At 41.2% G+C, this 25,040-nt stretch overlaps 1 protein-coding gene across 17 annotated transcripts in view; it reads left to right on the forward strand.

Moving 5' to 3' along the window:
• AFDN (afadin, adherens junction formation factor) overlaps positions 1 to 25,040 on the forward strand; it is a 138,569-nt gene that overhangs the window by 32,538 nt on the left and 80,991 nt on the right. For 10 of the 17 annotated variants that reach the window (XM_064598369.1, XM_064598364.1, XM_064598370.1 and 7 more), the window contains exons 2-6: positions 5,128 to 5,323; positions 8,569 to 8,684; positions 10,561 to 10,724; positions 13,456 to 13,616; positions 19,936 to 20,093. In XM_064598369.1, the coding sequence (XP_064454439.1) occupies positions 5,128 to 5,323; positions 8,569 to 8,684; positions 10,561 to 10,724; positions 13,456 to 13,616; positions 19,936 to 20,093 (795 nt within the window). The remainder of the gene's footprint in view (positions 1 to 5,127; positions 5,324 to 8,568; positions 8,685 to 10,560; positions 10,725 to 13,455; positions 13,617 to 19,935; positions 20,094 to 25,040) is intronic. The other 7 variants (XM_064598365.1, XM_045865897.3, XM_045865898.3 and 4 more) reach the window with 3 other exon arrangements.

Below are 25,040 nucleotides of genomic sequence, written 5' to 3' on the forward strand. Positions count from 1 at the left end.
GCTGTATTTTTTCTTAACATTTTGCACCTATTGGGCGCCTGGGTGGCTCAGTTGGTTAAGCGACTGCCTTCGGCTCAGGTCATGATCCTGGAGTCCCGGGATCGAGTCCCGCATCGGGCTCCCTGCTCGGCGGGGGGTCTGCTTCTCCCTCTGACCCGCCCCCCTCTCCTGCTCTCTCTCTCTCTCATTCTCTCTCTCAAATAAATAAATAAAATCTTTAAAAACAAAACAAAAACAAAACATTTTGCACCTATTTTTGGAGGCACCAGCATTAGAAATGAATTATGTGTGTGTAATAAAGTGGTGTGTTCTGTCCACTGCCCTTTCTTCCATGGGGAGTTGGGTGATTCCCTGTTTCAGTTAGCGGTGCTTTGCTGCAGGCTAGGAAATGGCTTCACATAAATCCTGGACACAATGAGAAGAAAGATGGATTAGCACGGTCGACCGATGCAGGTTTGGAACAAATGGTTCTGAGTAGTTTGAGCAAAAGGAGATTTGGGATTGCCCTGGTGAGTTTTTACTGGTTTGGAGAGGGCCAGTTGATTATCAGTTTCATTAATTAATAAGATATTGATAAAATATTTCAAAGCTAATCTCTACCTTTAGTCCTTTGTTCTTTGCATTGGCTCTCTAGTAATTTATAATATAGCCTTCTGTGGTTTGGGGTTTTTGTTGTTGTTTTTGGTCTATTCTTTCTGATAAATACTAAAATAATTTTGTTTCCAAGTTATCATTAAATCCACCCCAAGTAGTGTTCATTTCTATTGTAATAATCCTTGTGATAATATTTCTCAGGGAGAAGTTTATACAAAGGTAAATATACACCTTTAGGAAAGAAAGAAACTTGTTTTCCTTTCAGGAAAAATAACCCTTAAGGAAAGGAAAACAGGTGATACATTGTGTCTTCTGCCTCTCACGTAGATTATTGCTGTTGGCATATGGTAGCGGTCTGTGCTGATTATAGTACTTACCCCAGTTTACCGCAGTTACTGGCCTACCTGCTCTGAACACAAGTTTCTTCCTGAAAGTATGCTGCCAACAAGTAGGCACTTCATTTAGGTATTGGAGGATCTACAACAGTGTTTTTAAATTTTAAATGTTGTCTCTTGGGTATTTGTGTAAGGACTTTGTTAAGGAAACATTTGTCTTTGTAAAATTATAACTGTATTGGCTGCAACACTATCAGAATATTAGCCCTGTTATCGAAACTTCAGGGCTGCTTATTACAGATTCCAAGTTTTGCTCTAGAGTCCTTATCAGTTCAGAGCAGACAAACCACAGATGGAAGAATCAGATACTGTTTTTGGAAGTTTTGACTCAAATTTGTTATTTTTATGTGCGAAGCAATGTATTAGAGACTGAAGGAGGGCCTAGAACAATGAATCAGAGACTCCCTAGGAAAGCTATCCTCTAGTGGGAGCGCTGATTGCTAGTTCTTTATATAGTTTACTCCTCAAAACAAGCTTATTTTCATTTTATAATTAAGGAAATTGGAGCTCACATGCATATCAGAGAGCTCACTCAAAGATACAGCTATTAAGTTGAAATACCAACTTATTTCTACCCTTGCTGCAAACTCCCAGGTGTCCCTTGCACCATGCAGTGGCCAGGCTCCTAGGCTAATAGAGGAATTAATCTGGCACTGCATGCGGTGTGAGCCTGGCCTCCGATCCCAAAGTGAGCATTAAGATACTTAAGATCTGTCTGGCGGGTGATTCCGGCAAGTCATTGACCCCTCTCAGTGTCAGAATTCTTTCTCTTCACTGTTTTTCTGGAACTCCTCTTGTACTTGTTGTAAAGAAAAGGAAGACATTCATACCAGTCTTCCTCTAGATGATGCAGTGACTTGAAGAAGGAACTGCAGAGCGTGGTGGTGTAGAAGTTGAGGTTTCGTGGGACAGCTAATGCTGGCTGCTTCTCAGCCCTGCTCCTTGGCAAGCTGTCTGATCATAGTTAAAACATACTTAAAACCTCTGTGGGCCTTCTTTTGTACCCCCCTGTAAAGTCGAGATGATAATAGTATCTAGTTCATGTTTGAGGAATTAAATGCTGAACTCTTAGTATCTGGCACGTGGTAGCCCTTAATATACGTTAGTTATTATTTTTTGTTAGTTTGGTCATTACACACCAAACTTTAAGGTTCAAGAACTTGATTTTACCAATCTTTTCAGGTCTGATAAAATTCTGTGGACTTAGTCACACAGGCCAAACTTGTATTTGGCTGAATAATTAAACACGGGGCTAATGTATTAATTTATTAAGGTGTTATTCTAATAACAGCTACACTCAGGTATTGTGTGATATTGAGGTAACCAAGCAAACTAAGTTAATATTTATTAACATTTATCTAGTGTGAATGAGATCAAAGGTAGTTTTAATAGGCTGCTTTATTTAGGCTAGGTGTAGAACCTGGAGATTTGTTTCTTTAAAAACATCTACAGAAATATTATTTCTCTGTAGACACGGGTACTATTGCTTGCTGGATCTCTACCCTTGGGTTTACTCCTTTTTTTCCTTTTATCTCAACATTTTATGTGAGATCAGTACCAGAACCACATTAATAACGGAGATTTTGTATTTGTAGTTTCCTCTTAAAAACAGTAGTAATCTATACATAAGGGATTTTCATGAGGGTGATTGAGGGATCTCCTCCTTTCCATGCTTGCCTTACCAAATTCATTCTTGATCATTTCCTTGGTGTTCTTGCCAAGTTGGGCATTCCCTCCCAGATCTTTGATGTCTGGTATTTTGGAGTTTTTTGTGGACAGTTACCAGGGAGAGTGGTGCTTTCTTGTCTTTGGGATCCACAGGTACACCTGTCTTATTCTTGTCACAAATGATGTAAAATTACTCTGTTAACAAAATGATCGAGTGGGAGGTTACTTTGCCTCTTTGGTTTGACTTCATCTATAAAGCATGAGCCCTGGGAGAAGCCAGGGCCAATTAATATTTGAGATCGTTAGGTGTAATATAAAGGTGATTTCAGAGTGGCAGTGGTGATGGTATCAGAATCCTGGGATGAAAGTAGGACTCCCATAATAAACACATTCATGCAGCTAAATGTGTAGAGTAATTCTTGTTTCCTACTGTGTTGTCTTAGGATAGCCTGAGGAGGGTGGTGGATAGGGAGAGTAGAGAAGCATAGAAGGGAGGGGTGCGGGGAGGGGGCCCGTGAGCAAAGGAGAGCCGGGGAAGGAAGCCCTGCAGGGGGAAGTGTTCAGACAGCTCCTGGCACCCAGGAAGTACTTGGTGCCCCGGAGCTATTTGTCGTACCAGTAATGCAGTGCTTAAGTAGTAATAATAGTACTGTACTGTGCTGACGTACACATTTACAGTGTAGGGGCATCTTTCACATCTGGAGGTTTCGGGGTTGCCAGACTAAAAGATAAACCTTCAAAAGGATGTTGTTTAAATTTCTTTGCTGCTTGACCTAGGCTAACAAAGAGGCAGTTTATATGATTTTGAGAGACCGGGGCAGGACTATTAACATAACTCCCATTTTGCTAACTCACAAAGCTTTTTTCAGCCTCACCCCCATAATCAATGGCCCTACTTCAACCCAAGATCTGTTTCAGTGGTATTTATTTATTTATTTATTTATTTATTTTTACACACATGCTCACTTACTCTCTGTTTTCCCTGGGGCAGTGGGTAATGGGTAGGACGGACTGACTGCCTAGTAGACAGGATCTGAGCAAGCACAGTAAAGCTTTGGGGCTAGAAATATGTCTTAATGTCTCATTTTCTGTTTTAATTTTCATATAGTTTATACAGTTAGCCACATTCTAATATCCCACAACCATTATAATTATTAAGGCGTAATTATTAGTGAAGAATAAGCAAATAGATTGGGAGGAAGTAGAGAAAGCTTACTTGTGATGGGCTTTGAGCCCATAGAAAGGCCATTGCCAGGAGTAAAGCTAAGGAGTGACATCATCTGACTTACTTTTAACAAAACTTTGGATGGATTCTAGGTGTCTACTGAAGGTGGAATGACTTGACGTGCTAGCGTGGAGGGCGAGAAGTGGGAAGAACTGATGAGCCAGTGGACCTTTGGTGGTGCTGGGGGCAGTGAGGGTGGCCAAGGAGTTAGAAACACTGCTTGGAATTTCATCAGGACCTGTGCTTTCTTTCTCCAAGTTCAGGCTCTGGACCTTACACCCTCCGCTCCCCCCCCCCCCACCTCCCCAGGGAAACTGTAACCCACCAAACAACCAGATTCTCTCTGATACAGTGGCTCATCTGTGGGATATGAACCACTGAGTGTTACGGTTGTAGCAGAAGGCCTGGAAGCCCATGTGAGTTTCACCTGACTGAACTGCATTCTAATTAAAAAGGGAAACAAGGAAATAACAGGAAAGAACGTCGCATAGTTACATGGGCCACAGTCTTACAGTGGTATTTCTTCACTTGTAAGACCATTGTATTTTTCTCTAGAAGTAAGGTTTTGAGAAAAATCTAAATTGTGTTCATTGATTTTGGGCAAGTAGTTCATATTAAAATTAGTTACAATTATATTCTGCAAAAGTTAAAGAGTTTCCATTTATTCACATTCATGGTAGAATTGGGGCTAACATTTCCCCTGTGGTTTTAGAATGTCTCTTTCTTCATTGAGGCTTTATATTCTCCAGGTTGGGCAGGACCTCAAGGACTGATAAGCGTGGACTTTGGGGACCTGTGGATCTGGATTTTAACTCTGGATTTGCCATATAACTACTTGAGCAAGCAATTTAAACTTTATGTTTTAATGACCAAATCTTGAAAATAGAGTTTAGTAATAAATCTACTTAACTGGGCCATTATAAAGACATAGTAAAATACTGCATGTCAAGGTATGCTTGGTACTTGCTGAAGACTCATTAATATTAGCTGTTACTAACATCAGCTACCTCTACAGCTGTTGTCTTAGATGTGAGATGAGTAAGCAGAAGTTGTAAATAACTTGTCCCAAGTCACATAATTAAATTTGAGGACTAAAATGCCATGTCTCTCAGTTTCTGAGATGTTTATGGTAATGAAACATTTTTAAAAAGTGGTGAATACTGTTTTTCATTTATTATTGTTACAAAAAGTGAATCTTTTTAGAATGTTGTTTTTCCAAAAATGTATCTTTTTGTTTTCTTTTAGGATTTGGAGTTCCATGGAGTGATGAGATTTTATTTTCAAGATAAAGCTGCTGGGAATTTTGCAACAAAATGCATTCGGGTCTCTAGTACTGCCACCACTCAAGATGTGATCGAGACGCTGGCGGAGAAATTCCGGCCTGACATGCGGATGCTGTCATCCCCCAAGTACTCCCTCTATGAAGTGCACGTCAGCGGAGGTCCGTGCGCACACACATGGGGAGCTGGCGGGGTGTCCCCTTCTTGGATAGAGAGCTCCCAAAACACTTTTTGGTCCCCAGGGCAGCTCAGTCACAGCCCTGCTTTCCCGCAGGTCCTTCTCTTTCTGGAGGGGCTGGGGAGCATTTGACAGGCGGGCAAAATGTTTGTGTGTCTGCGAAACGTTCTTAGGAGATCTTGGCACACACATCTGTGGGAAGTTAGAATGAATGTGTTAATTTAATACATGTTTATTTATTCAGAGATAAGTAGCATGACATTTCCTCATAAAATTAGCCAGGCGTTCCAGGCGTCGTACACACACTGATGATGCAATATGCTACTTGCTTTTGGAGCAATAGTTGATGTAACTCTTATGTGTAGAGTATAATATTACAATTAATTTTAACCCAGTTAAATATTATATGAGTATGAGTTATCAGTCTTACAAAAAATGAGTATTTTGTAATGTGAGATAGTATATTTTCATTATTATTTGGGAATAATTAGGGCATCTTGAGGAAATTGTCTTATGTAGTTAGTGATTTCTCCTTGTTTTTAATGTTTAAAATTTCTTAAAATATCCTATGTATTTATATCAAGTAGCAATTTTAAGTTGGACTGATTAGAAATGTAGAAATTTCTAAGAATTTTTTATGAGTGCTTTGGAAGTATTGAGTCACCTATAAAAAATACAAATCTCAATTAATGCAGCAAATAAAAGATTACATACAGCCCAAACCAAAATTTAATACCTGTTAAATTCCATCCCCAAGTCCTTGAACATAAGTTATCTGTCTTAACTTCAAAATGACAGCTCTCTGTGTATATTTGAAATTGGGTGAAAAGTTTTGTATTGTGTGGAATTTGGGTATGACCATACACTTTTTTCCCCAGTAGAATATCAGATAGGTCGTATTCATTTATTACTCTGTTAACGTTATGAGGGTATCCCACTACACAGATGATACCCAAACTGGATTTGACAACAGAGGATACTTCACTTTGGATGGTTTTTCTGAGGTTGGGTTTTTCCTTTACTCAGAATCATTAGAACCAGGTTATCGAGAAGAAAATACTCTCACTTCCAGACCTTTTTGTGTTTTCACTTTTTGGTCATTTGAAAACCACCAACTGAAGTCTTTGGAATAATATGTAAGATTGGAATTTGAGATCTTCAAATGGAATGACTTTGATTTTTTTAAAAGAAACTTTTTCTTTTAAATTTCCTTTAATTAAAAAGTAAACTATCTTACCTGTAAGGGGGTGAGAACAAAATGAAGGTGTGTGGAGAAGAAGGGGAAAGTCTCACCCACACCCTGAGGAGAGTGGCCAGGACATCTGGCTCTGTCCCGCACATGTCCGTGCTCATGCCGGTGGGTCACACCTGTGCCTCAGACACGGGGAGAGCCCTTGTCTGCGTGTTCTCAGTTTTCAGGTCATGGAGCCCTTAGGGTGTCAGTGATTTTTCAGTGGTACCTCTGGGCCAAAGGAAATACCTAACATTTCATTTTATTCAGTAGTTCGATTCAGACAAGTTAGTATTTATGCTCTAACAACTTGGTAGATGTTTGAAAAAATCGTGCACATAAAATGAAAGGAAAACTAAAATTTTCATCCCTGATGGGGTTTTATGTGCCCTCATTTCCCATCCCTGCTGGTTTGGGCAGTGCTGCTGGTTTTGTCCAGCACCACGGAAATCCCACCTTGACATTGACACTGACGCTAGCAGAAGGGACGACGCGGTCCGGTGTGGGCTGGGGGCTGCCTGCGGCTAGCAGTTCACGCAGCATCTGCCGGACGCAACTGATTTCCCTGAAGATTTAAAATGCTCCTCCTCAGCGAGTGTTCAGGGCACCTCCCCTCATGCTTGTGAACTGTAGGTCCAGTGCGCTGAATCCCAGGCCCCAACCCGCACTCTACCACCAGGGAGACTCCACTCTTATCCTTCCTGTGTTTTAGGATTCCTTATGTGAAATCAACTGGGAAAATAGAAATTTTTGAATTTTGAAAGTTGAAAAAACAGGATTCTGCTGTTAAAAAACAACATAAGAACCTCTAAGGCAGAAAGATATCTTAAAGTTATAAAGTTGTGGTAGGACCCTGACTGTATTTACATTTAATAGTTAGGCTCACATGCTTTAGAATACCTCACCCTTGCTTTTATTTGACTTTTATAATTTCGACTCCGTTGTTCTTAAAATTAGTTCTCTAAAAATATACTATGAAGGATTTTGATCTAGGACAAGCTTTGCAATAAGAAGAACTTGGTAATTTTGGTTTGTAGCAGGAATTTCAAACTTCATCCAGTCCCTAATTTATTGCTCTCATTTTCATTTCTCATATTTTCGGTTCATGAAATAATAAATTGGAATTTGTTATTACTGTATTATAATTAACATTGCTGTTTATATACAGTATTTAGTGAAAGCCTGTATAAGTCTATTTATCTTTTAAATTTGCCCCGTTAATTCCTGCTCCCTTTACCACAGTAGTTCTCCAGCTGGCCCCTACCTCCTGTATTTGCTGTGCTCATTGTAGACATCCTATAGACAGTTACACGGATGATCTTGGCCGACTGTAGGCTTCTAATAGGTGGCCCAGGTGTGCCAGGCCCTCAGGCAGCCTGTTCCATCACATTCCTGATCAGCATGCCCTGAGGCATGTTAGATGTGTAGCAAGCAAGGAAGGAATACTCTAAACCTAGCGCTGTCCTAACGAAGAGATGGGATGGTGGTTTCATGGTGGGACGTGCTGTGAGGGCTGGACCTGGTGAGTTTGGGAGATGAGAGATAGAAAGAAGAGTACAGCCGTTTTCGTGTGAGAAGGAAATCTCATAGGTCAACCGAACTCCTGTGTTACGTTAATGTTGTTTCCTTATTCTCCAGTTGCATATATGAGATAATTTGATTTACAGAATTAGGCTGATAGCAAAGCCCTATATATATATATTTTTTCTAGTTTGTGTATCTCTCTTATTTTCCCAGTTTGGATTCTAAATGTTGTAAGGGCATTATCCCTGGTCAGTGTTTGGCACTGGGTACATGGTAGTATATATTATAGTGGCAACAAAATGGTAAATAATTAAAACTAACACATAACATTTTGAATTACATTTCAGCCTGTTAGTAAGTACTTGTGGTAATAAGGTATTAATATCTACAAAATTAAACGTATTTGAGAATGTTGTATTAGCTAGTGCCATTAAATAACCATGACTTAACTTTTTTCATTTCATGATTTGAAGAAGAAAGAAGATTGGATATAGATGAGAAACCCCTAGTTGTTCAGTTGAATTGGAATAAAGATGATCGAGAGGGCAGATTTGTTCTTAAGAATGAGAACGATGCCGTTCCTCCTAAGGTAGGATCCCTCCGCATCTCGTGCTGATGGTGTCCCGGGCCCAGGTCTGACCAAGATGAACATGAGACTGTGATGTTAGTTAGTGTATTAGAACTCCACTGAACTTTCCCGTTTGCTGCTTTTCCTAAATGACTTTTTTACCCACCTCCCAGAAAAAAATTGAAAGGAGTTCTACTTATCTCTGTTTCACTAACTAATCCCTAATATTGCTCTTTACTTTTGCAAAGAAGCATATGGAAGCTTGTGTTATTAGAAGATTTAATGATCAAGTAATCAGCTCCAAATTAGAAATTCAAACCGAATTAGAAGTTGAAAATACGTTTTAATAAGAACCCCAGCCTATTTTGTGTGGCTTTTCAGATACAACTTAATAAGGCACATTTAAAACCTTTTCTGTACTCTGTGTAAGATTAGAAGTTAGCCAACTGTCTGGGCTGATGTAATGCATTAGTGCGGTGATACCAGAGACCTTCTCCGGTGGTGGGGTGTCTGGAATTCCTGTGCCGCTGTGCTCACGTGGAACACTGTGAAATACAGATAAGATTTGAAACTCACTGCGATTTCTGTGCTAAATCAAGTGGCATCTTACACTAGAATTCATTCTGACAAGTGATAGCAAATGCAGAGGTCAGGAATACTTTGAGAAACATCTTCTGTTTATTTTCCTCAACAGATTGGGGAGAGAGTGCCATTGTCACTTCTGGAAACAGAAAATTTTTACTTTGTTTTGTGTGATGTTAGTGTTCCATGTTGAAGAGTTTTAGATCCACAAAATGTGTTCTTGGCCTTGGCTTTAGTGGCTTGGCATTTGTAGCAAATGCAAATACATATAAAGTAATAGTGAACATTTCTCTTTTTTTGGTCCATGTGGTATTTCATTTCTGCACCATGATTTCAGCTGTGGGCCAGAGATCCTCATTCATGTGGATCAGAGGTCTTATTCGGGTTAGGACAATGCTGACTTGGCTAGCAATGAAAATGGAAATGCTAACTTAGATAAAACAGAAGGTACTTTATTTCCCAATACAGTAACCGTTCCTCCGTGTTTTTCTTGATTCTTTGCCGGTCAGCCTATTAATTATACCAAAAAAATAATGTCTGTGTCATCTGCTAGCAGGCCATGTTGTAAATTAAGAATAAGCAAGCAGATAAACAAGATCTGGAAAAGAAATTAGAAGTTCTTGCACAAATAGTACTTATAATTTTGCTTCAAAAAAGCCAGTTTCTTACAGTATGCTTAACATTTCTTTTGAACTTAGAGAAAATATCTATAAAGTAGATGATGATTTAAGCAGTTATTTCCTTTTTTTTTTTTAGATTTTATTTCTTAGTGAGAGAGCAGGGGGAGGGGCAAAGGGAGAGGGAGAAGGACGAACAGATTCTGTACCAAGCACAGAGCCCAATGCGGGGCTCAGTCCCACAACCCTGAGATGATGACCCGAGCTGAAATCAGGAGTCCCACGCTCAACCGATTAAGCCACCCAGGCACCCCAGTTATTTCCATATTTTGATTAGACTTCTTTTTTAAAAGTAACTATGTAAATTATTTGGATTTTTATTTATTGAAAATCAGATTTCATGATTCCCACCCTAGTTTTCTTAGTGGGTTTGGTTTTCTGTTTGCTTGCTTTTCTGTTTGAATTGAGGTAAAATATGCACACGGTGAAAGGCACAGATCTTGGATGTATAATTCATTAATTAAGTTTTGCTAAGTACACACCTGTAACCATCAGCCCAGTCAAGGTAAAGGACATTTCCATCCCCCGGTTGTAGCTGGGTGTTGGCGTTAACACGTGAAATGAAGTTAGCTAAGCCATAGAGAGCTTTCTGTGGTTCTATGTAACAACCGCCATAGTGATGATGCTACTTTTATCAGAAGGCTCAGAGCAATGGACCTGAAAAACAGGAGAAAGAAGGTGTTATCCAGAACTTCAAGAGAACTCTCTCAAAGAAAGAAAAGAAGGAGAAAAAGAAGAGAGAAAAAGAGGCAGTGAGGCAGGCGTCTGATAAGGACGATAGGCCTTTCCAAGGGGATGACATGTAAGTAATTCTGGAAATACCTCCTATTTCCTTTTGCTCTAATAAGCTGAATGTTTCTAATGCAGCAGACCTCGTTAAATTACCAGATAAACTGTGAAGAGAACGAACATCCGTTACGAAGTTAATTTCGGTACCCTCTGGCTCTTGTGTTTGGGGAAGGTGGAGGGTCTCACCTGAGCAAGGTTTACGGCCCACCATACCTGTCTCGTGGGTTTGCTAATCCCAAAGAGGCAACCTGGTGAACAGTATTGTTTTTTCTGAGTAGACCATTGATGTCCGTGTTCTCTTCATCTTTGGCCTTTCGTTCCTGGCTTTTTTGGTCCTTAAGGCAGCAGTGCTTTCCTGCAGACCCTAACTGTGCTGAACACTTATCAGAGGTGGCCAAGAACAGCGAGAGGGGCAGCTAAGGTTCGAATGCACCATCTAGTTGACTCCAGCCCCGCCGGCTCCCATTCCTTACTTCGTCACACCAGCCCCATCTGAGTTGTACTTAGCTCTCGGAAGGCATTTGAACTTCTGACCGAGTCCGGCCGTTCGTTAGGCCAGCGTGCGTTGTGCCCTCCCTCCTAGGTGCCGCCTCGCCTTGCTGGGGACGGCAGCAGAGTGTCCGCACTGTCCTTCCAGTGCTAAAGTAGCGGCCATGCGTGTTAGGAAGCCAGAGCGTACGGATTGTCAGAAAGACAGACTAACCTGTCATCGCAGGAGCCCAAAGAGAGCCGTAGAGTTTTTGTTACTGGTTTTTTAAGATTTTATTTATTTATTGGTCAGAGACAGAGAGAGCACAAGCGGGGTGAGCGGCAGGCAGAGGCAGAGGGAGAAACAGACTCCTTGCTGAGCAGGGAGCCCGACCGCGGGACTCATTCCCAGGACCCTGGGAGCATGACCTGAGCCGAAGGCAGATGCTTAATGACTGAGCCACCCAGGCGCCCCTATAGTTTGTTTTTGATACACAAATATATACTATTCATATGTTTATGTAGAGTTTTTAAACAAATACAATCATAGGCTTTTAAAACTAGAGCTTTCCACATGATATTTTTCCACTAGAACGTATTCCATAAATGCATATATATTCACAATTATGTATTTTCACAAAAGTATGAATTTAAACGATTATGTAGTAATCTCTCATACAGCTTTTTCAAATTTTATCTCACTGGCCCCTTTTTGTGTGCTTGTAGGTAGTTCACAGGTTTTTTGGTCTTGCAAGTAATACTTCTGTGACCATCCTCGCTCTCCAACTCTGGGAGTGCTCTAGAAGACAGCTCAGGGGCAGCCTGAGGCCGCATACATCACCAGGCTGTCCCTGGAAGTGTCTTCCGGAGCCCACGAGCCTGCTCGCGTCCTCCCACCCTGAGAACTGTCATACACTCCCTTCTCCACAGTGTATAATACCTCCAATAACTCGAATTTATTTTATCAATTTATTTTATCTACCTATCAAGGTAGATGTCTTTTTACACATTCACTAACCATTTATATCCTGTTGTAGTGACTTCTTCAAGTCTTTGTTATTTGATACAGTGTTCTGTATCTTTTGAGGACAGTTAACTATTCCTTAGTTAATGATGTTTACTTTAGAGTGGAATCAAGCCCATTTTGGATTGCATCAAAGTGGGTTTAGGTATTAATCTGTCAGGCACTGATGTCTATGTAATGAGTGTAAACTCTTGAGTAAAGTGTTCCATAGTAAGGCTCTCTTTAGCATAAATAGAACTTGTATAAATATATTGCTTATACATGAAAAATATCAAAGAAAAGGAGCATTTGAAACTTAGGCTATAGTTTGTCCTAATTATCAGTTTAGTTTATCGGGTGATATATTGTCTGTGTTTAGAAAATTAGTTAACTTAAAATGAGTTAAGTTGTTCAATTTGGTTGATTCAAAGCTTGATTTTATGTTGTTAGAAAGAAGGAGCAGGGGACAGGGGGAGGGGCAGAGAGACAGACTCCCTGCTGAGTGCTGAGCCCAACACAGGGCTCAATCTCTCAGACCCTGAGATCATGACCTGAGCCGAAACCAAGAGTCAGATGCTCAACCCATTGAACCACGCAGGGGCCCCAATGCTTGATTGGTTTTTAATTAAATTATTTTTATGATTAAAAATGATATCATTAAAGTGTATCAAAATTTAGCCATTAGTCTTTCTTTAATAATGCAGTCTTCAGCTCCTCATTCTCTATAGTCAACTCCTTGTCAGAAGAACTGCTGGAGCATTTCCTTTTGAAAGTTTTAGCTTCAAGAAAGTGAATGTTGGTAAATCATTTAGTTGTTAAAAAATCATGCTATTTAAGCTCAACATTTACTGTAATTGTAGGAGAGATTTTTACTAAATAAAAGTATATTCGATCCGTTACTTCTTATGGTCGGAATGTTTTCTCACTCATTTGGTCTATTTTGGGAAAACACTGGTGGAAATTCCTGACATGTATAATTTATACATTTTTCTTTTAGCCTGATTAGTGAACCCACAGTAATTAAGTCACATAAACTCACCATGAGATTTTAATGATAAATTTCCCTTTAGTTTAGTGTGTTGCTTGTATTGAGAGGAACTTCGTTTTGTATCTGCAGAACTCGTCAGCACGTGGTCACTTGTCCCCGGCACAACTGTGCACGGGACAGAGCAAGTCCAGGGACATCCGCCACGGGGATGTGTGTCTGCTTACAGTGCAGTTCTTTCTAATATAACATTTAGAAAGTACTCTTGGTGCCTTTCTTTTCTTACAGTGAGAATTCCCGACTGGCTGCTGAGGTTTACAAAGACATGCCTGAAACCAGCTTTACCCGAACGATTTCGAATCCGGAGGTGGTCATGAAGCGTCGCCGGCAGCAGAAACTAGAGAGGAGGATGCAGGAGTTCCGGAGCTCGGACGGGCGGCCTGACTCAGGTACCCGCAGCAGGCGTCCCCTGCCGCTGACACGGACCCGGGCCTTGCCGCAGTAAAGGCACCGTGCGCCCTGGGGGTCTGCTCCAGGACCAGCTTTGCCTTAGGCACAGGAGTTCCGGTCACTTAGAGATAGGTTTAGTTACATATTTTTCCCCAGTGTGGCTCTTCCTTTTTTTGTTTTTATTTCTGAATTCTGGAAAATATATATCAAAGAAGACAGAAAGATACAATTCCCTGGGTACTTATTGCCCAGCTTCCATAACTAATAACTCGTGTCTCATCTCTGCTCCTACATGGATTGCTCCTGTTCCCAAACTGGACTATTTTGAAGCAAATCCCAAATTTCTCAGTATTTCTTCTTATATTTCAATATATTTTCCTAGAGGTAAGGATTCTTGAAAAATAAAAACAGAAGAAACCACAGTCCCACTGTCACGTACAAAAGAATTGAAGCCAGTTCCCTAATACCATCAGCTGTCCTGTCACTGTTCACATGTTCCTGACTGCTGCAGATTATTGTCCAGTCGCGTCGAGGGCCGGGTAGAACCTGCATGCGGCAACTGCTTGGCGTGTCTGTCATTCCGGGTCCTGATCCTGTCTCTTAGCTCACCTCCAGTGTGCTTCACTGGGCGTTTGTTTGGAAAACCTAGTAGGTTGTTTGTCTTGTAGATTTTGCTGACAGCATCCGGTAGTTTACCATTTTTTCCTCCTGCTTTCTCTGTTTCCTCCATTAGGTGAAGAGGCAGGTTTAGGTTTTTGGGGGAGAAGGGAGTGTGGCAGAAATACTTACCTTATGAGCATCCACAGGTGAGCAGTGTTCATGAAAGGTTTTCATGATCTCATGGAGTTAAAACTTCTCAGTATTTTTCCATCTGTTGCAGTTACTGTCCTTCTGACTCTTGAACTGTCTTTGAGACAGTGAGGATCTCTTCCACCTGGTGCCTCAGGCTTTCGCATGGCCCCAGTGGCCTTGGCGCATCTTCCTGTGTGACAGGACATCTAGGCTCACCTAGTGCATTTCTTGCCCCAGGCTAGGAAGCTGCTGTTTCTTCAAGGAGTCCTTGTTCTTTTTAGTGGGATAAGTATTTGATTGCTAAGAGTGCTCCTCCTTACTGGCTAGTGTTTGCTTTTAATCCTATTTAGTGGACAGAGCTGGAAATACTTTTAATCCCTTTTTTTTTTTTTTTACTACTTGGATTTCAGAAAATCTGCGTATCTTTTCTCTTACTCTTCTCACCTAACACCAATAACATAATTATTTGCTTTTCCCTATGATAAATAGTAATATGAAAAAAATAATGCTATTATTAACAAACAATATGATACTAAAAAAATTTTAAGCTTTTTGGGAGACTTGTCTGTGAGTATATATAAGGATGTACTGTCAAATTACTGTGTTTTGAAATCACAGAATTGATTACTGTCTATGTAGTTATATGCTCATATTGATTTATACTTAGGTTTGTTTTATTTTGCTTTTGATTTTAGAGGTTTGCTTCTTAAAAATTTAATGTACTGTAATAGTTCCCAAGTCAAATCTGCAAAACAAGGTATACGTAGAGAAGTTCAGCTTTTGTCCCTGTCAGCCCCTTTAATTAAATGGCAGCGTGCTGGGTACACTTTTCCCCCACCTTGTCTTCTCCAGTTACTGGCATACACTAGAGATTACTCTGTGTTTCTGAGGGAATACAGATTATAAAGAGAGTTAAAACAAATGACTTTATTGTTTTAGCTATAAATTGAACTTGTGTACTTTTAGCTATTTAGCTATTTGACATAAAACTTTTACTTGTAGTTAACCTATAATTATATTCAGCAAAGAAAATATTTGTTAGAAACTTTAAGTTTTGCTTGTTAAAAAATGATAGCATAAATCATTTTGAGTTTCAAAAAGAAGCCTTGTATGAGAGGACTGTATCACTGATCCAGCCTTTTCTACGAATGTCTGGACTCACAGGACCCACCCGCTCTGCAGTCCTTCCTAGCCTTATGCTCGTGGCCTGAGAACTGCTCGTGTCGTGTTGCGTCCTCTACACCTGTTAGCTTGCTTACTCGGTTTAGGGTTTTGAATGTTGGGACTGCCAGCGTTTCTCTAACTGTGGACCCCTCCTCTTGAGTCCAAGCCTGAGTCAAAGGGTTTTAACCCCTACCCAGATCACGTTTGTAACTATAATCCAATATGTCTATGTGGCAGCAGGTCAGATCCGGCAAGGGGGGCTGTGTTGACACTCATATTACATTCATGCGAACAGCGTTCTTCGCTCTCCTTAGTAAGTCTCTCTCCTCTCCATTCATGAAGTTGTCTGTGGACCATGGTTCTGATAGGATATGCTCACTTGACAGAACCTGCTGGTGAGTCCATGTCTTCGGAACTGACACATATAGGGCACTCAGTGTAGCATTACCCACGGCCGCTAGCCCTGATGGAAGCTGGCTCCATCATATGTTTACTTTGATCCTCAGCGCCCTTCTGAGTCTTAGTTACGTGTTCGTGGGAGGTATAGTGTTAGTGATTCGAAGCAGCTAGGAGAGTGGGCTACTTATTAGTTCCATAATTAATGTAACAGGTTACCTCTGAGATCCAGGTGATGGTCTGTTTCTATATATGCTGTCTTGTTTGATGAAATATTCGAAATAACTTAGAAATATATGCACCAAGGGAAAAAAAAATGAAGAAGAGGGAAAGAAAATACAAAGATGAAGAAGAAGAAAGGTAATAAAATCTTTGAAAGAACAAGAGGAATGCTCAGAGATGCCTAACAATGCTGACCCTTCGCTTGACAGACCTTGAGGGATTCTCATAGGAAGGAGTTTGACATGATCAAAATGATCCTTTCCTCAGTGATTCCTTGAGGAATATTCATGTATGCTCAGGGACGTGTGAGTCATGATAAACATAGCTAGCTGAGAGGATCCATTTATTTTTGTAAGTAACTTAATAAAATATTTTTAGAGGAAATATGCTTTTAATGTGGATTAGGATGTAACATTTATATGTATTGTTACAGGAAACTGCATGTCACTTCAGGCTGTGCCCACAGTGAACCATATTTATTGGGAAAATTTGGGAAAATTGGATGGAAAAATTGGATATGATCTGTTAATGAGCTGCTGAAGAGTTTTAAGGTGGGGATTCAGAAGGGTTTTAATTAGCCTAAGCTTCAGGTCTGGAGTGGTTACTGTGGGAGCAGAATAGAGGATGGATCTGAGGGAACTGTGGTTGGAAATGAGTGCGTGCTCCCCACATGAGGGATGGGTTTCTGAGCACAGCTGCTGGGAGCGGCTGGTCAGACAGAAGCCGTGTACTGAAGCCTGGTGCAGACTGTAACACCTGTTTCCAGCCAGATGCATGTTGACGGATTGCAGTGAGAGAATATTTGGGAGTGGAAGACAGGTTTCGTGGAGCTGCTGGTGTGATCCGGGGGGTGTTCTGAGCTGGTGGTTGAGTGGCTTGAGACCAGGTTCTGCTCAGCAGTGTCACATGGAGAGAGAGATTTGGGAGTAATCTGTGGTTGCCAGACAGCAACACTGGGCATGGGTGAGATTCTTTTTGGTAGAAAGTATACAGGTAATAGAATTTAAGGGAAGGCCACTGTTAAGAGGAGTAGGCAAGGACAAGGGGGGAAAAAAAACCTCCAAAGAATTAGGAGGAAAACTAGCAGAACTTCCAAGAAGTAGAGGTTAAAGAGATAGTTGGGAGCAGAAGGAACCTTTTTCTGTATAGACTCCCAGGAAACCCTAAAAAACTAAATATTATTAGCAAAATAGCTGTTTGTGGTTAATATTAAGGACGTCAAATATATTAAGTTTAGCTATTTTGTTTGTCTTTAATAAATGACTTAGAAAATATATTTTCATAACCTGTTATAGTTACTAGTTTGGCTGTTTCATTGGTAGAAAATACGGGGGACGTGGTCACATGTTGGTAAGGTTTCTGAGACTGACAGCTCGGTCTATTATTTTCCTGTCTGGTTAGCCTGAGGATTGGCTCCCTAAATTCTCATGAGCTGACTCACTACACAGCCGATCAGACCCCTAGCTTGTAAGAAGCTTGGACCCTGGACTTTGTAAAACCTTCTTAACACTTGGGCATATACACTTTGTGATCCTCAAAGTGTGGTTGGCCCCGAAATGCCCTGTGTATGTCAGTTAATGGGTTTGTGGTGCTATGTTTTGCCATAGCTGTGGCCGTGGATTTCTTACTGAGACATCGTTGGCAGCAGTGTGAGGCTTTTCTAGGAACCGTTTTGGGAGAGGCAGAGCACGGTGACAGGAATCCCGTAGTTGGGGTCCTGGAGAACTGCAGGCCTCGGTGTGCCCCTCTTCAGAGCGGGGTAGCGGTCCTGCTCATCCTCAGAGCTGAAGCGTAGATTCATACAAATCAATTTCAGTCCGTGGTAGGGATTTTAAATTGTTAGCTGCTCTTCTCTTCTCCTCTAGCAAATTGGGTGGTATGTATCTCTACGAGGAGGATACTGTGGTGTTAGGCTCATCAACTGAAAACCTTTTGAATTGGACTCCACACTCATTATACTAAAACCAAGTCAAGTTTTAGATATTCTAAAGCATTCAGATGGTTGCTAAAAGTCATTCCATCCAGTAACTAAGTTGATTTGGCCAGTGAATATGAATCTACAGCTACCTCATCATGTGTCCTTTAGAAGAAGTGCTGCTTAAAATCATGTTATCAAAAAAACAATAAATAAAATTATGTGATCTGTAGGAACCATACTGACTTTTTACATGATTTTCTGGTAAAACCTGACCTTAAATTTTTTCAGACCAAATAGTCTTTCATCCTCTATGATCTGTAACTTCGGGATTGTAAAGTACTTGTCTTGGCTTTTAGCAGATGCAGAGTTTTCCAGAAAAATTAAACTTCTCACCATTTGCATTTTTTGTAGCCATCTCATCAGCTTTCAAAACAGGTGGTCTGGTTTGCTCTTTGGTTGTCTAAAGCACACAGACATGTTACCTCAGTCTACAAAATTGTTTTCTGCTCATTCTCTTATACATGTTTTTCTTATAAATTAATTCAAATATGCATCTGGAAGTAGAGTGTATTAAATCAGAAGGGAATGCATTTGGTAGAGTGGGATATGTGTTTCAAAACTGGCCTCCCGGGGTGCCTGGGGGGCTCAGTCGGTTGGGCGACTGCCTTCGGCTCAGGTCACGATCCTGGAGTCCCGGGATCGAGCCCCGCATCGGGCCCCCTGCTCGGCGGGGAGTCTGCTTCTCCCTCTGATCCTCTTCCCTCTCGTGCTCTCTGTCTCTCATTCTCTCTGTCTCAAATAAATAAATAAAATCTTTAAAAAAAAAAAAACAAAAAACTGGCCTCCCTGCTTGGGCTGTCGTCCCCGACTGCAGCTGTTTTTTACCTAGAAGCCGGGGCCTCTTCAAGAGCATGAGGGGTATTGTGCGTGCTCCCTACACACACAGGCATGGGTTCGCTTTTTTTTTGCGTGTGCGCACGCACAGAGCCAAAGCCTCCCAGTGGCTCCCACTTTACCTAGAGTCAAATCCAGACTCTCACGATCGTGGTCTGGCCTCGGCCAGTCTCACTGCGTTTCCCTCTTTTCACCTGGGGTTCATCTCTGGCCGGTGAGCCCAGCCAGACCCATGCCGGCTGTAGGCCTTAGCACCTGCTTGTCGCTCTGCCCAGGAAGCTCTTGAGGTGGCCATGAGGCTGCTGCGTGTCCCTCAGGGCTCGTGGCAGGTGTTCATCTTCACGGAAGGCTTTACAGTCCCAGGAGCTTCCTAAGCTCCTGGTCATTTTCTTTCTTACAACCCTGCTTGTGTTTTCCACAACATGACCACTATCTGATTTGTTTGTTTTCTCGTTAGTCTTTTCCTCCTGCGCCCCACAGCTACTCTGTAAGCTCTTTACAGGCAGGGACACTGACCTGTTCATCGCTGTGTCCTCAGCATTGGAACATGTCCGTGTGAGTTTGTATGTGGTTAAACATGTTGACAGGCAGCGCTGTCAAAACACTGTGGAGTTTCTTCCTTTTCTCATCCTTTACCCATAGTGAGAATCAGCTCATCATTATAAAAACTACTTGGGCTTGAAGAGAGGACAGGAAATGTCTTTGTCAACAGGATTATTCTCTGTAGCAAAGTGTTGGTAGATCAACAAGTGTCTGTAGGTGAATGTTGTCTAACAGGACATGAATGTAGAAGTATTACACAGATTCCATCTTTGTACTCCTTGCAACTGGAACTTAGGTGCCCTTTTTTAAAGTGATCATAGTTGTTAGCTATCTTTGTTACTGGAATAAAATAAAGTAGTGCTCAGAGGTGTCAAAATGTTTTTTTTCAGGTGGAACATTGAGAATTTATGCAGATAGTTTAAAACCAAATATTCCCTACAAGACAATCCTGCTGTCTACCACAGATCCTGCAGACTTTGCTGTGGCTGAAGCTTTAGAGAAATATGGTCTGGAAAAAGAAAATCCTAAGGATTACTGCATTGCCCGGGTAAGTAACTATCAAATCAGAACTTACCAGTATTACACATGCTACAACTTCACATTTAAGCAGAAAGATATTCTTTAAATCAAGTTAAATGTAGGGTAATTTTCTTCCCATGGTACCATTTAAAATGTAATAAATGGAAACCTTGTCTTAAATATGTATAAAAAACGAACATTGTCCTTTCCATTACAAAAGTAATAAATAAATATAAAGTAAAAAAGTATAAAAAGGTGACTTGAAGAAAATAAAAATCACCCATAATTCTAATACCAAAGGGTAACCCCTATTAACATTTATATATATGACAACATATATATATAACATTATATATATATCTCTTTAGTTCCTGTTTTGCATATATAGATAACTTAATATTTTTCAAGTGTTTTTCTAATGGTTTTACTAAGATACATCATGAAGATTCAGCTTCCAAATAAAAACTCCAGTTTGCTGTTCTAACTAGCACTTGGTGTCTACATTTAGTCATCATCCCCGTCATTTCTTGCAGATAAAAGACCGTGTATCTTTCACCCAGTTCTCACAAGGACAGTGAGCTCTTCTTCCTCAGAACTGAGCGGTCGCATTAAGTAAAATCAAGCAGGTTTTCTCTTCTGAGACAGACTACCTGGACAATTCTTAACCCTGAAGTGTGTGCTGGCTTCTTCATTACCAGGATTTCCCTGTCAAATCGCATTGGCACTGGGGTTTGACAAGAGATGTCTTCCTTTCCTCATCTTAGCAATCGATAACTAAATCATAAAACAGTGTGGTTCCTCATGTCAGGCCCCCCCTCCCCCCAGGATTACGGAGGAATGGTTGCAGTGCGGTAAACTGCATGTACTTACCTCTGCGGCCTTGCTAGGGCTGGTGCACCAGCCCAAGGGACACCTCGTCACCTGCAGAAGTCTCCGTGTGCCTCTGTGTGATGCGTCCCTTCCTCCTCCCCCTTGCCCAGGCAGCCACTGGTTTGCTTTCTGTCACTATAAAGTACTTAGATTTTGTAGAATTTTTATGTAAGGAGCCTTATATAGCGTGTACTCTTGTTGCTTGCTTTCTTGTACTCAGCGTAACAATTTCAAGTGTGCTTGCATGTATCCATGCTTGTCCTTTTTGTTGCTGTGAGTGGTATTTCATTATATGGATATTTCCAAATTTATTCATCTCCTTACCTATTGATGGACATTTGGGTTGTTACCAGTTTTGGGCTGTTAGAATAAAGCTACTGTGAGCATATGTGTGCAGGTCTTCTCACAGACAGACGTTTTTCCTCGAGTAAAGTGTTTGTGCAACTGAAGAAACTTTGAAACTGTATTCCAAAGTGATTATATCATGTTCCATCTGCATCAGAAGTTTGTGAGAGCGCCATATTTGATGTGGTCAGTTATTTTAAATACCAGCCGTTTTGATAGGTTATAGTGGTATCTCGTTGTGGAAAACATTTTTAGGGGCTCCTGGGTGGCTCAGTCGTTAAGTGTCTGCCTTCGGCTCAGGTCGTGATCCCGGGATCCTGGGATCCAGCCCCCCATCGGGCTCCCTGCTCAGTGGGAGGGCTGCTTCTCCCTCTTCTCCTGCCCCTGCTCCCTGCTCATGCTCGCTCTCTCTCAAATAAATAAAATCTTTAAAAAAAACTTTTTTAAATTTCCCTGTTGAGAGAGATATATCAAGTCCTTTGTATGATACATATGTTGTGTATATTTTTTCCTCGTCTGTGACTTGGTTTGCCTTTTCGTTTTTTTTTTTTTTTTTTAAAGATTTTATTTATTTATTTGAGACAGAGAGAATGAGAGAGACAGAGAGCACATGAGAGGGGGGAGGGTCAGAGGGAGAAGCAGGCACCCTGCCGAGCAGGGAGCCCAATGTGGGACTCGATCCAGGGACTCCAGGATCATGACCTGAGCCGAAGGCAGTCGCTTAACCAACCGAGCCACCCAGGCGCCCCTGCCTTTTCATTTTTTAAATGATGCCCTTTAGAGAACAAATTTTGTTTTATTTTTGTGGAAGTCAACTTTTTTGTTTTTAGCATTCCTTTGTGTTCTATAAAAGAATGTGTCTCTTCTGAGGTTCCACATACTTTCCTCCTCTGTCTTAATATTATTTTTTAAAGATTTTATTTATTTGAGAGAGAGCGAGCAGGAGCAGAGGGGAGGGGCAGAGGGAGAGGGAGAAGCAGGGTGCCTGTTGAGCAGCTCCCTCCCAGGACCCCGGGTCATGATCTGAGCAGAAGTTGGATGCTTAAATGAGACACCCAGGTGCCCCTCCTCTTTTGTCTTATAGAAGTTTTATAGTTTCAGTTCTTACACTTAGGTCTGTATATTCCGTTTCAAGTTAATTTGTGTACGGTGTAAGATCAGGGTAGATGTTCATTTTTTTCCATGCAGATACCCAGTTGATCCAGCACCATTTGTTAAAAAGGCTTTCTTTTCTCCCAATGAGTGCTTTGACATCTTTGTTGAAAATCAGTTGACCATATATATATATGTGGTTCGATTTCAGGAATCTGTTCTGTTAATCTGTATGTCTTGTATCTTTTTCTGAGCATTAAGCTGTATTGATTACTTTAGGTTTTATAGTAAGTCTTAAAGTTTTACTGTGTAAAGTAAGTCCCAATTTTGTTGTTTATGTTTTTGATTTTAAAAATTGTTTCTGTTATTCTAGGTCAATTTGTGTTTCTGAAAAAATTTCAGAATCAGCTTGTCAGTTTGTACACAGAAGGTGCTGGAATTGTGACTGGGTTGGCATGGGTTCTGCAGATGAGTCAGAGAGACGTCCACCCTCGAAGTGTCCAGTTTGCCAGGCTGCGAACACAGGGTGCCTCTTTGTTGATGTGGTCTTTGAGCCCCAGCAGTATTTTGTAGTGTTCAGTGTAGAGGTCTTAGACCTCTTTTGTTAGCTATAGATGGAATTAAATAAAAGGGCTTGTTGCGTTTTATGAATTTTTTCTTTTTGCTGAAAAGCTAAGAAGTTTTATTCAATTAGAAAAACTATTTGGTAGATCTACAATTTTATGAATATAGCTCAGGTTTTAGCTGAAAAGAAAACAGATTTTTTTCCCCATTAAAATGACAATAAAGAAATAAAATCTGTATAAATGCACAAGAACAAAGAGAATGAAAGAAGAGATGGCAAAAGAGCAGAGTTGTGAATGAAATTCTGGAGGAGTAAATGACTGGTATCCCACTTGTTGGGCCCAAGGAAACCTGCAGAGAGAACCTAGCAGGAAGAAACTGGCCGAGTGTCCACATCACAATCCCCAGCAGACTCAGGAACGAGGGGCTGTAGCACATGCTTCAACAACATTGAAGTTGGGCTAAAATCAAATTGGGTTGAAAGTTTTCCTAAGAAGTGGCAGGCTCCACCATATTCTCTTCCCCATCCCCGCTACTGTGTCATCTCTCCATCTGAAGGCTGTGATGGAGGTGACAGGGGAGGAAGCCTTGCATTTAAGGGTAACAGGAGTAGCAGGGTATGGCAAGGGTCTTTACTGAAGATGGGAGGGTGAAGTAGAAGCGCTTCCCAGGACACTGACAGCCAGAAGATTTGAGGATTTCTCCCAGAAGGCACCCTCCCGCCAAGGGACAGAGATCTATATGGAAACTGACCTGTGGAAGCTCAATCCGGTAACCTTACTCAGAGGGCTCCCGACAATAATCCTTGCCTCTCACCTTGAACTTTCTTTTGCCTCACTGTCGAATGTGAACTGATGGCCAAGCATCAACAGACATTTGAAACACCTTTAAAATGAAAGACAGACCAACACAAATAGGTAAAAGAACCTGGTCTTACTTCATGGATGCGACAAGGCAGAAAGCAGGTGGACGTTTTCAAAAAGAGAGACTCAGGGAGAAGGAAGACGGTGTGTCTGTGGAATAAGACCACAGTGCTGTCACGAGGGACACTTGGAGAAAGGGACCTTGGAAATTTAAAATAGAAGTCAGTAAGGGATAGGAAAAAATGCCAGTAGAAGGGGTGGAAGATAAAGTTCAAGATATCTGCCCAAGTGTAGAACAGAAAGAAAAGAGAAAAAGGGGCGCCTGGGTGGCTCAGTTGGTTAAGCAACTGCCTTCGGCTCAGGTCATGATCCTGGAGTCCCGGGATCGAGTCCCGCATCGGGCTCCCTGCTCAGCGGGGGGTCTGCTTCTCCCTCTGACCCTCTTCCCTCTTGTGCTGTCTCTCACTCTCTCAAATAAATAAAATCTTTAAAAAAAAAAAAGAAAGAAAGAAAAGAGAAAATATCGGAAAGGTCATCTTGTAGAATACCTAGCACTTAGCTAAATGAGGGCCAGAGAGAGAAAGCAAGAGGACATGGAGAGAGAGAGAAGTTATCAAGGAAATGTACTAGAATGTCTCCCAGAACTGAAGGGTTTGAGTTTCTAGCTCAAAAAGGGCCCACTGAGTAATGGTACAGTTACTTCAAAAAAGAGCCAAACCAAGGTGTATTATTTTGAAAATGTAGAAAACTAGAGAAAAGAGAATAATGATTCCAAAGAAAAAGATTCCAGTTGCATATAAAGGATCTGGCGGAGGGGGGTGGGCAAGATTGGTGCCAGTCATTTCAGCATAACCATGGAGTCTGGAATACATGACATGACATAGTGCTTTCTGATTCAGAGTGAAATGATTTCCAATCCAAACTGTTGAGTGGTAGATGGGTGGAACAAAGACATTTCAAAACTCCCAAGGCAAAATTTACCACCCATTCAGCCTTTCTCAAAAAGGTACTGGAGGACATCCTCCAGCAAAATAATGGAGTGGGCCAAGGAATAGAAAGGTACAGACTTCCCGAATAGGATCTAGCACAGGAGGTCATCCCGAGGGTGATGAAGAAGGATAGAGTCTGGAAGATGTCTTTCTGTGCGGTCATCCTACATAGCACCCACTGCACGGTGGAGAGCGTGTATGAGACTGAAAACTGTTTATAAATGAGGTGATAAATGTTAGTTATACTGTCTA

Source organism: Mirounga angustirostris, unplaced genomic scaffold (genome assembly GCF_029215605.1).
Source record: "Mirounga angustirostris isolate CCGP_5_RB_7025 unplaced genomic scaffold, mMirAng1.0.hap1 SCAF_8, whole genome shotgun sequence".
NCBI classification, from domain to species: Eukaryota; Metazoa; Chordata; class Mammalia; order Carnivora; family Phocidae; genus Mirounga; species Mirounga angustirostris.